This window comes from Caretta caretta, chromosome 1 (assembly GCF_965140235.1).
Source record: "Caretta caretta isolate rCarCar2 chromosome 1, rCarCar1.hap1, whole genome shotgun sequence".
NCBI lineage: Eukaryota > Metazoa > Chordata > Testudines > Cheloniidae > Caretta > Caretta caretta.
This window is the reverse complement of record NC_134206.1, coordinates 211586438-211602579: the sequence shown is the minus strand read 5'-3', so window position 1 is coordinate 211602579 and position 16142 is coordinate 211586438. Positions and strand designations below refer to the sequence as shown.

General features: G+C 49.2%; 2 protein-coding genes and 1 non-coding gene across 9 annotated transcripts in view; 1 reads left to right on the top strand and 2 right to left on the bottom strand.

Annotated features, from left to right (window-relative positions):
- Positions 1–14578, bottom strand: part of NCAPD2 (non-SMC condensin I complex subunit D2) — a 61678-nt gene extending 47100 nt beyond the window's left edge. Inside the window, exons 1-15 of one of the 5 annotated variants that reach the window (XM_048819799.2) lie at positions 14484–14578; positions 11571–11646; positions 9889–9947; positions 9256–9437; positions 8686–8825; positions 7707–7834; positions 7502–7625; positions 7283–7430; positions 5606–5803; positions 5280–5414; positions 4636–4720; positions 2741–2918; positions 2303–2430; positions 1775–1975; positions 291–465 (exon numbers count right to left, since the gene is read on the bottom strand). In XM_048819799.2, the coding sequence (XP_048675756.2) occupies positions 291–465; positions 1775–1975; positions 2303–2430; positions 2741–2918; positions 4636–4720; positions 5280–5414; positions 5606–5803; positions 7283–7430; positions 7502–7625; positions 7707–7834; positions 8686–8825; positions 9256–9437; positions 9889–9947; positions 11571–11646; positions 14484–14520 (1994 nt within the window). In that variant the 5' untranslated portion in view covers positions 14521–14578. Of the gene's footprint in view, positions 1–290; positions 466–1774; positions 1976–2302; positions 2431–2740; positions 2919–4635; positions 4721–5279; positions 5415–5605; positions 5804–7282; positions 7431–7501; positions 7626–7706; positions 7835–8685; positions 8826–9255; positions 9438–9888; positions 9948–11570; positions 11647–13883; positions 13967–14158; positions 14401–14483 lie in introns of those variants that run through there. The other 4 variants (XM_048819835.2, XM_048819825.2, XM_048819780.2 and 1 more) reach the window with 4 other exon arrangements.
- On the bottom strand, positions 9514–9825 carry LOC125630713 (small nucleolar RNA U85). The gene has a single exon (XR_007354765.1). It is a non-coding gene; the product is annotated as a small nucleolar RNA U85 (small nucleolar RNA).
- On the top strand, positions 14528–15883 carry MRPL51 (mitochondrial ribosomal protein L51). 3 transcript variants are annotated; one of them, XM_048820379.2, is made up of 4 exons: positions 14528–14649; positions 15015–15107; positions 15224–15331; positions 15560–15883. In XM_048820379.2, the coding sequence occupies exons 2-4, from the start codon at positions 15023–15025 to the stop codon at positions 15754–15756; spliced, it is 390 nt and encodes a 129-aa protein (XP_048676336.1). In that variant the 5' UTR covers positions 14528–14649; positions 15015–15022; the 3' UTR covers positions 15757–15883. The 3 variants fall into 3 exon arrangements, with proteins under 3 accessions (XP_048676336.1, XP_048676355.1, XP_048676345.1); XM_048820398.2 differs by lacking the exon at positions 14528–14649 and adding an exon at positions 14666–14776; XM_048820388.2 differs by lacking the exon at positions 14528–14649 and adding an exon at positions 14796–14898.
- The last annotated feature ends 259 nt before the right edge of the window (positions 15884–16142 follow it).

Sequence of the window (16142 nt, the reverse complement as noted above, 5' to 3'; positions counted from 1 at the left end):
AAGCCAGTGTGTGACTAGAATGTTGACTAGCTGCTGGACCAGGGCTGCAGCTATATACAGACACAGGGTGTGACACTGGCCCACTTTGATAGCTCCAAATAGCAAAGCATTGCAAGGCACTCAAGGTTGCAGGGCAGGCAATGACAACCCCTCAGTGGTCTGGATTGCACCCCGGAACTTCATTAAGCCACCCTGCAGCTCATCACCCACTAGTATTACAGCTCAGTATGAATTTGACCACTGTCCACACTCCATTTCCAACAGCACCTCCTGATTTGGGGGTTCAATACCTTTCCGAGTCCCCGCTGGGGCTCAGATAGAGCCTCCTGTAGGCGCTTAGCACGGTTTCTCTAATACCTGGCTCCTTAGACCATATAAGAGGAAGCATCCTTTGAACTCCACGCAGTGCCTGGGGGACACCAAACTGCGAGACTGTCACAAAGAACTCAATGGCCTCCTGCACCACTGTGGGGAGTAGAGAGAGAAGTCAGTTCAGCTTTACACAATCCCAGCCAGAGACATCATTAAGAAATAAATCATGCACCCATTGTTCTTCCAGCAAACTCATAACACACATACAAAAGACGCCCCCTTCTCTCCCCATACACACTATTGTCCCCTCCCCGTGGGGCAGAGAGGTGGCTGCTACAGCGCTTTCAGCAGTGTCCAAACAGTGGCCCAAAAAGATGTCAATTCCCCCCCACCCAAAACAAAAACCAACAAACCCTGTATTTGATTAGGAATCGAGAACGTTTCCAGAGCCACGCCTGCAATTTTTGAACAAAAGCATTTTGAAACAGATCACTTGCTACGAAAAAAAGTGATTTAAAGCAGCTGCCATTTCTTCCCTACTGCAGCTACTCAGCAGCATGCCTGCCAGCCACACACTGTTATACCATTTTCTTGTACAACTGATCCAATTGCTCCATAGCATCTTTCATACCAGGCTACAGGAGCCCCAGGCAGAGTACAATAAGAGCTTGACTGGCTCCATCAGAGATTGGGGAGCAAAGATGGTTCCTGTGGCCCCCTGCTGCTGCCCACCAAACCAGAAGAAAGAGGGGGGAATGGGGGGGAAGAAGAGAAGAGGATAATTTAAGGAAAGAGAAGCTGCGAATCAAGTATTTACAGCTTTCTGATTCTCCTCCCCACCTCTTACACAGGTTTGCAGCATCCTGAGGTCTGTTCCAACTTGAACCAGCTGGCTATTGCTCCCAGAGGCCATACACCAGCTGTGATTAGCCACAGCATAGCATGGACCACCAACCACTCTCCTTGCTCTTCGGCATACCTGGGAACCATGCAGTGTGGCAACATAGAAGCCAGCTATGCTGGCTCTTTGTGTATATCAGGGAAATACCCAACAAGAGAGCTGCAGGGGGTGTCCATTATTTGAACACCACCCAAGCAGAAAAGAAGAAGAACAGGGCAGAGAATCTGACCCAAAAAATTGATTGCGACCACCTGACATTTTGAAATATCTTCAGCCCTCAGGCTGAATCCTCTACATTTACCTAAAAAGCTTGTTGAAGCTTTTAGACACCAGAGGAAGCCCTTCTCTCCCCCCCACAAGACTGCACTTTCCCCATGATAACCCTCTTGACTGGTATTGTGAGCCTAGTGTAAATAAGGTAGGCAAACCCCCAAGGCACCTGTCCAGCCTACTCCAGTCCCGGCCTCTCCCACATAACCAAAACAGAGCTCTCATACACCAAGCTTAGGACCTGGGAAATCTTAATGGGTAGGATGATTGATCTGTGTCTACCCAACCTACCAGAGACAGAGCTTTCATACATCATCCTGCTGACCATGCTCAAGGCTTCAGTGATTTTCATAGAGAAGCTGTGGGCATCTTGCAGATATTGCACCAGCATCTCCTGCTTAACCAGCTCAGGTGGTGGCTGCTGCTCTATTACAGGGTCTTCATCCCCACTGCTATGCAAAGGATGTTGGATATGGTTTTCCAGGTGGGAATCTACACAACAAAAATAATGATCCATAAACAATGCTGCGGGCCATGAGAAACTGCTCTTTGACCTCTCCCCCTTCACCCCTGGTGACCTAAACCAAGAGCCCCTCTCCGAACAACACAATCTAACATCAGCTCAGCCAGGTAGTCAAAAGGGAGATTTAGACCTAGAGCTGGATTCTCACTCCACTGTCAGTGAAGTCTCACTACTATGGTATGGTGCAATACAAGCAAAGACAGGGCTGAAGAAAAGGGATCTAAAGTGTTTCACCTCTATAGTATTGGAATCAATATGGCCCCAGGACAAGAAACTAGCAGGCTCAAAAAAGCTACCTGTGTAGAGTGTCCTCAGAATGCCCAGGATCATGGTTTCCTTGTCACCCTCCAACCCTGAACTGCTGGTGAAGGGCTCCATCCCCTGGAAGTGGCACACAGCCATCTGTGTTAGACGGATAGCATCCCTGGATAGAGAGGACACACAATAAGAAATCATCCACTAGGTGGGGAGAGTATGTCAGTGAAGAAATCCACCACTCAGCTTCGTCCCTGAACCTGTGGGACAGTGGCTCCTGTCAGCACCTCCAGCCTAGTGTATAGAGCAGAGCTCTTTCCACACAAGTCTTCAATCTCCCACATGGTGTTACCCCTTTCCCAGGGCTCAGACCTCACCTAATGATATGATTACAGATGGAAGTTCCTAGAGTAACCCTCTTCCCCAGAGTGAAGGCCCCACCCATTCAACTGGGGCCCATTGGAGGATCCCCCACTCACTTGTAATTTAGCTTCCTCAGCAACTGGATGATATGCTCAGCCGTATTCAGTGCATTCTCCTCAACCTTGAGTGTTTCTTCCTCCTCGTCTCCTTGCAATGGGTGAAGGAGCTGATGTATGGTGGCCCTAAGCTCTGGTTGCATGGCCTCCCACTCCTCCTCTGGGGTAATTAGTGCAGCTAGGAAAAGAGGGCAGAGGAAGGGAATGATACAGATATCCAGACCCATTATCCTAAAGTGAGGGAAACAGCTTAGACTGAGATGGGGTTGGGGTCCTGCATTCCCCTCTCTAGATCCCCAAGGCTAGATCCACTCCCTTTGCTTACCCCTCCTAATCCTCCCTCTGCCTACGGAGAGCTTCTGATGGTCTGGGCCATGCTCTAAGGCAGTGGTTCTTAACCTGGGGTGCATGCACCCCCTGGGGGTGCAAGATGCCTTTTCTGGGCGTGCGAGACATGCCAGGTTTTTTTTAGAAGATAAATCATCGAAAACACAAATTAAGCACAGGCACGTAAGTACAACTACTTTGTTTAATCAAACCTATGTATTACATTTAACAATTACTGTAATATACAAACAAAAAATATCTAGGTTTAAAGAACTGACCTACTTCAATGATTTTTGATAAGGGGTGCAAGAACATATTTTGAGAACCAAAGTAGTGCAGGCTGCAGTAAAGGTTAAGAACCACTGCTCTAAGACCACAGAATGTCAAATGGATAAGAGATTGGGGCAAGGCCAGCAGTGAGTTGGAGCCGGTTCACTAGAACCAGTTAAATTTAGAATCCCTTTTAGAACTGGTTGTACCGCGGGGGACAACCAGTTCTAAAAGGGCTTCTAAATTTAACTGGCCAAAAGTGGCACCTTAGGTGCCAACTCCATGGGTGCTCCAGCCCTGGAGCACCCAAGGGGAAAATTTGGTGGGTGCAGAGAACCCACCGGCAGCTCCCCGCCCCCAGCTCACCTCTGAAGGCACTACCCTGCTCTGCTTCTCTGCCCTGTTCCCTCCCCCAGGCTTCCCAGGAATCAGCTGTTTGCATGGGAAGCAGGCGGCAGCTTCACACTCAGGCGGGGGGGGGGGGGCAGTGCACACGCAGGGGAACCACTCCCCGCCCCAGTTCACCTCCACCACCCTCGGCCTGAGTGGGAAGCCAGCAGAAAGCCTGGGAGGGCTGAGAAGCAGGCAGCGAACAGTTGATTCATGGGAAGCTGGGTGGGTGCGCGGAGAAGCAGAGCAGGGCAGCATGTTCAGGGGAGGAGGCGGAGCAGAGGTGAGCTGGGGCCAGGTGTGGAGCTGCTTGTGGGTGCTCTGCACCCATCAAATTTTCCCCGTGGGTGCTTCAGCCTTGGAGCACCCCTGGAGACGGCGTCTAAGGCACCACTTTTGATGTGATCAGTGGGGGAACGGCCGCTCCCCCTGCTCCCCGCCAGCTACGCTTCCCTCGCCCCTAGGAGCCGGAGGGACCTGCCAGATGCTTCCTGGGAGCTGCCCCAGCTAAGCACTGACGGGACTCCCCACCTCAGCCCTCGGCAGGTCCTTAGGGGCTCTTCGGGGTGGGGCGGGCACCCACTACGGTGGCCCATAAGACCCTCCTGCCCGGTTCTGGGGGCAGTCAGGGGACGGGGTGGATGGGGCAGGGGTCCTGGGGGAGGGGGGGCATCAAGGGACGCGGGGGGTTGGATGGGGCAGGAGTCCCGGGGGGCAGGGGTGGGCAACGACCCCCTTGTGGGGTGAGGAGGGAACCGGTTAAGATTTTGGCAGCTCATCACAGGGCAAGGCCAACAGGTTGAATATGGATGCAAGACAGGAGGTAGAATAAGAGGGGAAAAGGAACTCCTGCTGGGAGCGCACAGGATATCCACTTGGATGGAGATTAGCCAGTTGAAAGAAATTACCAGCTGTTGCTGTACGTTTGTCCCTCATTTCTTGCAGCTTCTGCATCTCTTTCTTGAGTGGCTCAGCCAAATCAGTGCAGCTTAGCTGGGGATGCGAGGGGAGAATGGGAATGTTTCACTTTCTATCCTCCATCTTCTTAAATCTTAGGATCCTCCTTTCTCCCCCACAGCCTGCATTCAGCTCCCACTTGAAATACCCCAGGCCCGTAGAAGACACCTGATTTTGGAAGCTGGAGTAGCTGGTTCTAGTCCACTTCCCAGAACGGGGGTTGCAGTAGGTTGCTGATCTGTGAAGCTAGGCAGTTTGGGACAAAGTCTAAGTGAAGGGTGTTCAACAGCATGAACCTCATGGCCTAGAGGGGGTGCGGTGGAGCAAGATCCCAAAAAAGAATCCCCACCGCAGACTCAAATCAAACTGGAGCAGGTTTTTAGCAGAGTTAAGAGGCATACACCATGCCCCTGCATACATGCAAGCTGCTTGAAAGGATGGAAAGCCCAGATACTAGGGCACCTGGATCAGAGGAAAAACAAGGAAGCCTCCAAACTTGAGCCTGAGCCACAACCAAAGACTGGTGACCACTCTCTCCCTGGGGGCTCCTGCCCCAGGGGAGGCACAGAAATTCCAGCATGGTACAAAGGGTTACCTTGCAGGAGAAGGGGTTGTTTGAGAGAAATGCAGCCAGCAACTGGATGGCGTTCTTAGCCACTGTTACTGATCTGTCTTGGAGACGGCCCACAGCCAGAGACACCACAGCCTGGAACCGAGCCAAGGGCAAGGCCTGCAGCAAAGAGCAGATTGAAGAGGTTACCCAGAGGCCCTGGAAAAATTAGATGCAATCTTTCATTCCTCACTCTGGGAAGGCTCTTTGCAGCCAAGTTTCCTCAGAGCCCAGCAAGAGGCCTGATATTCTCCCTTACATAGGAGAGCAGTTTGAGGCCAACCCCCCAGGCTCCTCATGTAGAGGTTCACCTTCTGCTGGACAATCCGCGTGAAGAGCTGCAGCACACGGCTGCGCACAAACCCATTGACATCACATAAATGGGCCTGCAGTGTATCCAGGAACTGGTCCCGAGTACTCCTCGCAGCTTCCTCTAGCTGATCTCCACTCAGCACCTGCAGCAACATCTCTGCCATGGCTGTCAGGATGGCATTTCTCATCACATAGCTCTGAAGAGAGAAAATGACTTCATTATACTGGGAGCGAAGGGAGGGCATATTCCTGAAGCCCCTATCCAACCAGGACTCATCCTAAGGCAGCAAGGATGGTCCAGTGCTTACGGCACCTAGCCTGGGATTTGGGAAACCCAAATTCAATTCTCTGCTCCACCACAGAATTTCTGTGTGACAACAAGCAAGTGTGGCTGAGCCCAGGAGGCTGTGTCTCCCAGCCCTCCTATGCACCTAGGTCCACAGCACCCAATCCGTGGCATGAGTATCATTTGTGGACTTTGAGAATGACTTAAGAAAATTTGTATTTGGTTATGAGTTGAAGGTAAGCCACACCCTGCAGTTTAAATAAAAGCAAATCTGGCTCCTTATTATGGGGAGCACCACTTCCCCTGCAGCCCCAAAACAGCTGCTGTTCTTTTCCTGATGCATTTTCTCAGCAGCTCCTCTATTGGCCAAATGCTGAATCATGATGAGGAAAGACAGAAGTTCTGGCTGCTCTATTGGCCAGGGTTGGCAATTTCCCAGAAAAAACTAGTTTAGGACAAGATGCTGTAAATACCATCTTAAGCCCGGGTTAAACTGGGAAAAATAATTGCATCAGCATCCAGCAAGTACAAAACAAATCTTTTCAAACTTTGGATACATCCATTCAAAGAACTGAGGAATAGGCTTGGTCAATCCACTATGTCAAAGCTGGTCTTCTACTACAGAATGCTGTATGGCCAAATGGACTTGGGTTGGGTGGTAGTCTGCAATTCTGCATGCTTCTGATTCCTTAATGCTTCAACCCTGCATTACTGTCAATTCCACATAATCAAATGTTTTCAACTTTTGTTCATATAAATATTTAAAACTGAAATGAGTCATAACATGTATAACTTCCTTTAGAAAATACCAAACCAGAATGTATAGACATTCTGATGTTCGATATTATAATTACATACGAGTATTGTGCCCACTGAAGTTTTACTTTTTATTTGTACAAACCTAAATTCGTTTACAAATCTACTGCCATATGTAACCACAACTTGAATATGTAACTAAAGCTAAGAGGAATGTGGCACGCATTAATGAAAGTTTTTAAAATAGAAAATGCCTTAAGCTGGTACTAACTTGTGGTGGTACTAACCATTTTACCTGGTAAAACCACCTCTGGCAAATACCCACAGCACCCCTGCTATTGGCTGCTTCCTTGCCAGGCTGTGGGAGCCCCATGGAGAGCAGCATCTCTCTGCTGTTGGATATTACCTATGCTGGAACAATTTCCAGCATGGTACTTTCTGTACCACGTGGCTCTGGCTCTGTTCGCATCACTGGAGCATGAAGGGAGTGGAGCAAGGCAGAGAATCAGCCCCAGAATATTGATTGCAACCCCTTGATCTTTGTGAAATACGCTCAGGCCAAAAGATCTGACACCACTATGCTACACATTCATTTCCCTTGAGATGCTGTGCTTTGCCCCTTTCCAAGCAGTACCTCTCCATCCAAGTGATGCAGCAGGACACTCATGTTTGACAGCACTATCGCTGGGATTTGTTCAGCCAGTTCTGTGAGAAAGGCAGCATAACCCTTCACTCCAGAAGCATCTCGAGTCAGATCTTGTGGACATTTCTGGCCAATCTCCCTGCACAAAGGAAGAGTCAGTGTCCAAGGCTGCTGGGGATGGAGGGGGCATGGGCTTGGAGAGTTTCTCACCTCAGCAACTCTCCCACCATGCTCTTCATGCCATACTCTGTGGCCCACAGGCTCACAGCTCCCGCGAACACTGGGGCTACATGTTCAAAGTGCTGCAGCATCTGTGTGATCTTCAGAGTTGCACCTGCCAAACCAGAGGAGGGGAAAAAGGGTCAGAGGATACACGAGGGGGTCCCACATCAGGAAGGGGAGATGACAGACTCACTGAGCATGTGGTCATAGTGAGTCAGAGCCACAGCAAGTAGATGCATTACTGCCTCCCGCATGGCCCGATGCTTCTGGTGGCTGATACTGGGTTTCTCCAGAATGCGGTAACAGCTGCCAGTCACTAAGCTGAAAGGAAAATAGGGAGAGAAGGAGACCTGACACTAATCTGACAACCCCACCAAAGAGATCTGAACTGGCAGAGCCTCTAAGTTTCCACCTCCTCACCCTGGGACAGAACAGGGCAGAGTGTTGTTGCTCAGGCTCCAACTTCCCAATGTCCTAAGCAATGAATAAGGCCCTGTGTAAATTTCATGGACTGCATGAAATTAGCCCAATGCCATGTTTTTTCCAACAGCAGGGAGACGCTCCTACCTATCTATGGAGGCTGTAGCTGTTCATCATGGGCTAGCGGGTCAGTTCCATCCTGGGGAGCAGGGGCAGGCGGAGGTATCAACACATGTCACCAGGTGGTCTGGCTCAGCCAAGCCCAATTCACTCCACCCTAGGCCATCATTGCTACTTCTTGTCTAGCCAGCAGGGAAAGGGGGTAGCACTGAGAACACCTCTCTCATGTTGGAAAAAAAAAAAAAAATCACAGCAGTTTGAAAAGGGTGGGAGAAGGGGGAGAGAGACTCAGGAGCCATGCCTGTCCCAGGAAATTCAAACATTTACCCATGACACTGCAGTGAATTGAACAAAAAAGATTTTTCTCAGGGCCTTAGCAGTGAGGTGTCCATGCTCATAGATCCCTCAGCACTGGGAATGGTTCCCAAACTTTTCCCTTGGTTCAGTCTTACCCTGACCTCCCTACTCCCCTGAGGTTTACATCCTATAGATTGCCTTTGAATGAGGTGGGACAAACTGATTTACCTACTCCTCTTACAAGTCAGCCCTTCCAAAAGTCTCCCACATATAGCTCACCCCCTGCAGCCATTCCATCCTGCCTTCCTCTCCCCAACATTCACTTCAACCTTTACCTGATGAATTCCTCCTCCACCACCAAACCACACCACAGTCGACGGAGGTTCAGTTGCAGCAGCTGTGTTAACAGCTGTATGAGTGGCTGCCTCTCCTCCTCCCAGCAGAAGCCTGAGCCCGTGGTGCGGTTCTTCTTGCTCTGAGGAGATTATGGGTATTTACATCAGGCAGCATTCCCTTTTAAAACCGGAGGCAACACTCAAGCTTTACAGTAATGAAACCCTTGCCTCAAACCTGCCAGGAACCAAAGGGCTACACCAAATGGAAGCAGCTGCTTTCCTCTAATATGCGGCCGGGGGGGGGGGGGGGGGGAGAGGAGGAGGTGGCATGTCCTGTCTCCTGAAGCTGCTGCCCATAAGCAATTCTTAGAGGTGCATGTACCACAACCTGCCTTTCCTCATGTCATATTGGCCTGCCCAGTATCCATATGGGAAATTCCAGCTATGCCACTGAACTGATATTGCAGTTCTCTGAGGGGACATCAGTGAGCACGAACAAAGTTGAATGGAGTCCAGTAAGTTTATGCATCTCAATTTTCATAAAATCCACCCCCAATCCCGCATACATACCTTCCCACTGGGATCTAGCCCTGCCAAGCCACTCTTGCAGGAGTCTATTTCAAAGGCCTCCACTAGATGTGTCAGTACATAGCAGTTCATTTTAAGAGCATTGAGGTGAATGGTGCGGTCTGAAGGGCTCAGGTCAAGATTATCCAAGATGGAGGAGAGGTCACTGGAGTGACGGGACACCACTGCAGGGTGAAAAGGCATAAGCATCACTACCCATACACACCCAAGCACCCACTTCCCTTGTAAGAAATTCACAGCAGCCATCAGATTACCAAAGAACTGTGCTCATGCCTCACCAGCCATAATTTGGGCTACACCCTGTGACCCAGGACCCAGAGATGCTAAGTTTACCCTGTCCCCACATCCTGCCCAGCTCCTAGGACCACTTGCTAGGGGCAGGCATATCTCCTGCCAGGAATGAAATGGAAAATGGGACTTCCTGTCGGTCTGCCCTTACAGCGAACGCACACGACTCTGCACTGCCTGCCAAGATTACAGACCTGTATCAGGGATGGGTGAGGGTGCAGCCCGGCCAATGGGGTCACATTTGCCTTCATTTCATCATAAAGCTGCAGGGAGGAAGCAAACATCTCACCATCCCCTCCACAAGGGGAGAAGGGTCCTCATACCTACCTTTCCCCATCAGCTCCAGGGCATCCTCCTTGACTGCAGCATTTACGGATCGGAAATGGCTGTGAGGCAGACAACAGATGACAAAATACAGGATGACCACTGGCACTAGGTCTAGTTCAACGTTGTAACACAAGAGTCTTCAGAAGCAACTCTAGACTTGTCTTCTAAACCCAGTCCTCTCCCAACCTGCCCACATTTGTGACTAGAGGGCTCAATTTATGAGACGGTTCAAATCGGTTCCGCAGAGAGTTTCCCTGGAGAATTTGGAGACAAAAGAACTAATCTAACTGATTTTAACTCATTGATGGATTTACCTGTAATTTCTCAGAAAATTCGGTACTCAAAACGTATGTGCTAGAGTTTTGGGAGGATACACTATATTCTTCCTCAGGTAACGGACTGAACACCTACATTAAGAGCAAAACTCTTACTATAGTGCATCAGCACCTCCAAAACAGGCCTCTACACGTACACAAAGATTTCATAGAACATTTTAAAATGTTATAAACAAAATGTAAACAAAAGAATGGATCTAGGTGAGCAATCAGAATTTATTGCTTATTGAATAAGCTTATTAAGCAAATACCACTTCACTTCTGAGTACCAAACACTTAGCTATGGTCTGGAAATGCAAATTATTTGAACTAGTGAGAGTCTGATATTGTACGAACACAAAAAGTTACAAAAGACAAAGGCAATGCAAAAAGTTATAATATGGTAACTAAGGCCTTGTCTAGTTTTTGCCAAGTATAGGATACCATTATATACCCCTTATTGACAGAGCAATGCCAGCAAAAGTTTTGCAGACCTAGACTAGTACAAATCAAGAGGTTTTTCCACTACAAACTATCCAAACTGCAAAATAAGCTGACAAGCAATTTTCACTCCAGCCTTAAGACTGAATTAACATACACAAACCATCACTCAATGCTATTTAACAACCAGCCACCCAGAAAAACCAAATTATCCTGTAATAAACTCAAAACAGCTGTATCACACATGCACACACACATCAAAAGGTGTCAGATCCTGATGTTGAAGGGGGGGAAAAAAGGAGAGAGAGAGACAGAGACAAAATGGCCTACCTAAAATATTGGTGAGATAGGAAATCTGTTTCCTGCCCAGCTGTAACAGTCCCTTTCCTCCAGGAACTCCCAATTCCCAGCAGTGAGGTGTCTATGCTCATAGATCCCTCAGCACTGGGAATGGTTCCCAAACTTCTCCCTTGGTTCAGCTTAACACTCTCTCCTTCCCAAGATAGCATTTGCAGTAACCAGTTAAACAAGTAATGTAATAACATAAACATTAACAACTAGTATCCCAGTGGGATAACCATAGGGTGGGGATGGGTTTATGCCACTCACAGCATCAGGCCCCACTGCACTCAGGAAGACGAGGCATCTATAAACGGACCTGGCCAGGGGCTCAGAACCCTGTGGATAAGAAGTTTGCAGGGACAGGGGTGTCCAGCTCAGTCAGATGGGTACAATTGTGATGTGCAGGCCCAGCAGTGCTTAACTGACCTAGCCCCATCTGGATACCTCTGCAGACATACCCAGGACTCTGTTCTCCTGAACCCTTGGTAGGAGCAAGAGCAGCAGTGCTCACTACCACTGATCATCATCCCTGAAACCCATGACCAAGCCACTCCCCCTCACCCCCGCAAGTCGGGGTATACTCACTGGAGCAGACTGTAGAGGGTGTCAAAGTGCTGCAGGATGGCCAGTGGCCCCTGCACCCGGAATGCCTCCCGGAATTCTGAAGAGACGGGGAGACACAATTAACACAATATTGCCAACTGCAAGAGATCAAAAATCATGAAACAAATGCCGAAAAGTCATGAGATTGGCCCCACAAAATCATGAGATTTAAAAAAACAAAAGCTATTAAACTTTTTTTTAGCCTCTTGATTTTTTAACTCCCCTCCACTCTTTTGGCTATATGTAATAATTTCAGGATGAAAAGACAACCTTCAATGGACAGAAAATGGACACCCCTCTCTGGCAGCTCAGATGGAGACTCCACTTATCCTCTCCTCACCCATAAGATGTGGGAACAGACATCCATTGTCTATTACTGTCTGGACTCCTCTGGTTACCTGCCTCACTGCCTGAAGTGTCCTCCCCCAACCTCTTCCCTGGATCCAACAGCATCAGGTCTCTGACTTGCTGGCTCCCCTGGGGCTTCTCTTCTGCTTGGATGTCAAGTAGAGGAGAAGTCCCAAGACAGTGGGAGAAGGTAAGTGTTGTTGCAGAGCTCAGTGCCCCAGATCCAGTATCAACATTTTCCCAATTCCCCGCTCTACTGACTTCTGCTGCCCCAGGACACTATCTCATTACTACAGGACCATCCATGAAGCACAGATGCCAGTCCTCCCTAATTTTCAATAATCCTCTCAATTTTTTACATGTATTTACTAGGGCTGTCAATTAATTGCAGTTAAGTCATGCAATTAACTCAAAAAAATAACCACAATTAATCACAGTTTTAATTGCACTGTTGAATCCCAATTGAAATTTATTAACTATTTTGGATGTTTTTATACATTTTCAAATATATTGACTTCAATTACAATACAGAATACAAAATATACAGTGCTCTCTTTATATTATTTTGATTACAAATATTTGCACTGTAAAAAAACCCAAGAGAAATAGTATTTTTCAATTCACCTCATATAAGTTCTGTAGTGCAATCTCTTTATCCTGAAAGTGCAACTTACAAATGTAGATTTTTTTTTGTTACATAACTGCACTCAAAAAACAAAACAACAAAACTTTGAGCCTACAACTCAACTTAGTCCTACTTCTTGTTTAGCCAACAGCTAAGATAAACAAGTTTGTTTACATTTATGGGAGATAATGCTGGCTGCTTCTTATTTACAATGTCACCTAAAAGTGACAACAGGTGTTTGCATGGCACTTTTGTAGCCGGCTTTGCAAGGTATTTACGTGCCAAATATGCTAAACATTTGTATGCCCCTTCATGTTTTGGCCACCATTCCAGAGGACATGCATGCATGCTGATGACACTTGTAAAAAAAAAAAAAAAAAGTGTCAATTAAATTTGTGACTGAACTCCTTGGGGAAGAACTGTATGCCTCCTGCTCTGTTTTACACGCATTTTATCGTATATATAATGTTACAGCAGTCTCCAATGATGACCCAGCACATGTTGTTCATTTTAAGAACACTTTCACTGCAGATTTCTCAAAATACAAAGAAGGTACCAATGTGAGATTTCTAAAGATAGCTACAGCACCTGATCCAAGGTTTAAGAATCTGAATGGCCTTCCAAAAATCAGAGAGGGATGACCCGTGGAGCATGGTTTCAGAAGTCTTAAAAGAGCAACACCCTGATGCAGAAACTACAGAACCTGAACCACCCAAAAAAGAAAATCAACTTTTGCTGGTGGCATCTGACTCACATAATGAAAATGAACATAGAATCATAGAATCTCAGGGTTGGAAGGGACCTCAGTAGGTCACCTAGTCCAACCCCCTGCTCAAAAGCAGGACCCATCCCCAATTAAATCATCCCAGCCAGGGCTTTGTCAAGCCTGACCTTAAAAACTTCTAAGGAAGGAAATTCCACCACCTCCCTAGGCAACGCATTCCAGTGTTTCATCACCCTCCTAGTGAAAAAGTTTTTCCTAATATCCAACCTAAACCTCCCCCACTGCAACTTGAGACCATTACTCCTTGTTCTGTCATCTGCTACCACTGAGAACAGTCTAGATTCATCCTCTCTGGAACCACCTCTCAGGTAGTTGAAAGCAGCTATCAAATCCCCCCTCATTCTTCTCTTCTGCAGACTAAACAATCCCAGTTCCCTCAGCCTCTCCTCATAACTCATGTGTTCCAGACCCCTAATCATTTTTGTTGCCATGCGTCCCTCCGCTCTGCTTTGGATCATTATCTAGCAGAACCCATCATCAGCCAGGGCGCGTTGTTTTCGCTGATACCGACTAACACGGCTACCCCTCTGAAACCTACCACAAACGGTTGGAGAGCGCAGCCAACTTTCCCAAAGGCAGCCTCACTCCCACACGCCGCCAGAACGTCGGGAGATGGCGCCCATTTTGCTGGCTTCAGCCCCTTGACAGCAAAGGGAGATGGCGGCCATTTTGAATAAGGGAGAATCCGTTTTCATGAGACCAGGAAAAACACTCCCAAAATTGCCAGTCACAATCATAACGTGAGAGGCGGCACCGCTACTAACCGCACAGCCCGGGGGGGGGGGGGGGGAGAGAAAGAGCCGCGCCTCTTACCCGCCAACTGCACAGCAACCTGGGCTAGAGACAGCACCTCCTGCACCACGTACTGCGCGGGGCCCCCGCTCCGGAGCAGATCGCCCGGGGACAGGGGCAGGTGGAACTCCCAGGGGAGCAGCGACAGCGACGGCATCTCCCAGCTGCCCAGGAACAGGGCGGCGGCACCTTGCCTCCCTACCCCAAGAGCCTCCTCCAAACGGTCAAACCGCGCGGCGCCCGGGCAAACACAATCACCCCCAGCTTCCGCCTATCAGCGCCCGCGGAAAACCAGGGAGCCAATCACAGCACAGACCGCTTTGCTCACCTCCATCCAATTACCCACCTCCGAACAGCCGAGTTCCCGTCAACTCTTCCCGCATTCGAATTACAACCGCCTCCTTGTTACCGGCGCCAATCAGAGGGCGGTTGGAACCCAACAACCAATCACACCCCAGAGGCTCCTTCCACCTCTCAGATCTCGGCCGCCCAACGCCTGGTCTGTGGCGCTGGTAAGGCGGGGGCGGGGGCGGGGGCAGAGGGTTTGAATCTTTCGAGCCCGGGCTCATAGTCAGGGAGGGGCGTCCGGGGACAGCACCTATCGTTGCTTTGGTCTGGAGCCGTGGCCAGGGATACCGGGTGCGTCAGGACAGGCCGCGCGGGGAGCGGTGCATTGTGGGAAGCAGCAGCCAGTCAAGATGGCTGTGTCTCGGCGGGGCTTGGGCTGCTCCTAAGTCCCTCGCTCCAGTCGGGCCTGCCCGGTCTGTGCCCCGTGGTTCCTGGGGGAAGGGAGCGGGGAGCGCATGCCCGGTCGTCCCGCCCTTGCTGCGCGGGCTCTGTCGGGGCCGCTCTGGTGACCGGGGCTCTGTCTTTGCAGGGTGGACAATGGGGCCTCTGCTGCAGCTGGCAAGATGGGGCCTCTTGGGCCGTAGCCTGTCTCTGCTCCAGGCCGCGAGGAGCCTCCACTGTGGTGAGCGGGGCACGCACCCTGACATTGTATTGCCCTCCCGGCCAGGCAAGGGCGACCTGCAGGGTCAGGCCCTTCTACTGATAATGTAGTTCTTCAGCTATCTTTTCCGTTTCAAGGGGTCTCCAGCTGGATCCATGTGAAGTTGCCCCCTGAACCTAAAGAGGTTGATCGCTGGACAGAGAAACGAGCCTTATTTGGGGTCTATGACAATATAGGAATTCTAGGTAAGTGACCAAGTGTGGGTCTGAAGATATCATGGGAGAAGGGAAAATAACTGGAACTCCAAATCAGGGGGTCAGGAGGGTAGAGGTTAGTCCTACTCTGGGGCTGGGGAAAATGTAATGGTATCAGAATGAATTGAAGTTGATGGTACCTGGGGCTAACATTTCTGCTACCCTGGGTTTGTTTTCCTGTTACTTGCATCTGTTTCCCACTTACCCCTTCCTCCTCAGGAGACTTCCACATTCACCCCAAGGACTTGATCACAGGGCCCAGGTGGCTGCGAGGCTGGAGGGGAAATGAGCTACAAAGATGCATCCGCAAGAAGCAAATTGTAGGACACCGAATGTTTGAACAGGATTACAAGAACCTTAACAAAAGGATCAGGTTCCTATACAGACGCTTCAACCGCACTGGAAAGCACCGCTAGGAGCAGACCTGTGAGAGCTAGCCATGTGCATCCTGGAAGGAATGGCATCCTGGGTGTAACAGGTTTAACACCTGGAGCTGTGCACAGAATGGGGTGTTGTAAAATCATAATAAACTGAAAAGGAGTACTTGTGGCACCTTTTCTTTTTGCGAATACAGACTAACACGGCTGTTACTCCAAAACCTATAATAAACTAAGTTTCTCTTCCACAACCACCTTCTACTTCTGGTCTCACTTGAAGCTCAGTTCCAACCCACAGACCCTCCTACTTGTCCAGTCCTGAGCTCCCTTTGTACGCCTTTGCTGATTATTCCTCCTCCACCACCCTTAAATTTATCTTCTTACTGCTTCCCTTAGTTTGGCTCCCCATCTTCCTCTATTGCAAC

Coding starts and splice junctions, on each gene's coding strand:
- MRPL51 (XM_048820379.2), top strand. CDS start 15,023: ATGGGGCCTCTGCTGCAGCTGGCAAGATGGGGCCTCTTGGGCCGTAGC. Junction 15,108..15,223: donor CGCGAGGAGCCTCCACTGTG/GTGAGCGGGGCA, acceptor TTCCGTTTCAAG/GGGTCTCCAGCTGGATCCAT. Junction 15,332..15,559: donor TGACAATATAGGAATTCTAG/GTAAGTGACCAA, acceptor CTTCCTCCTCAG/GAGACTTCCACATTCACCCC.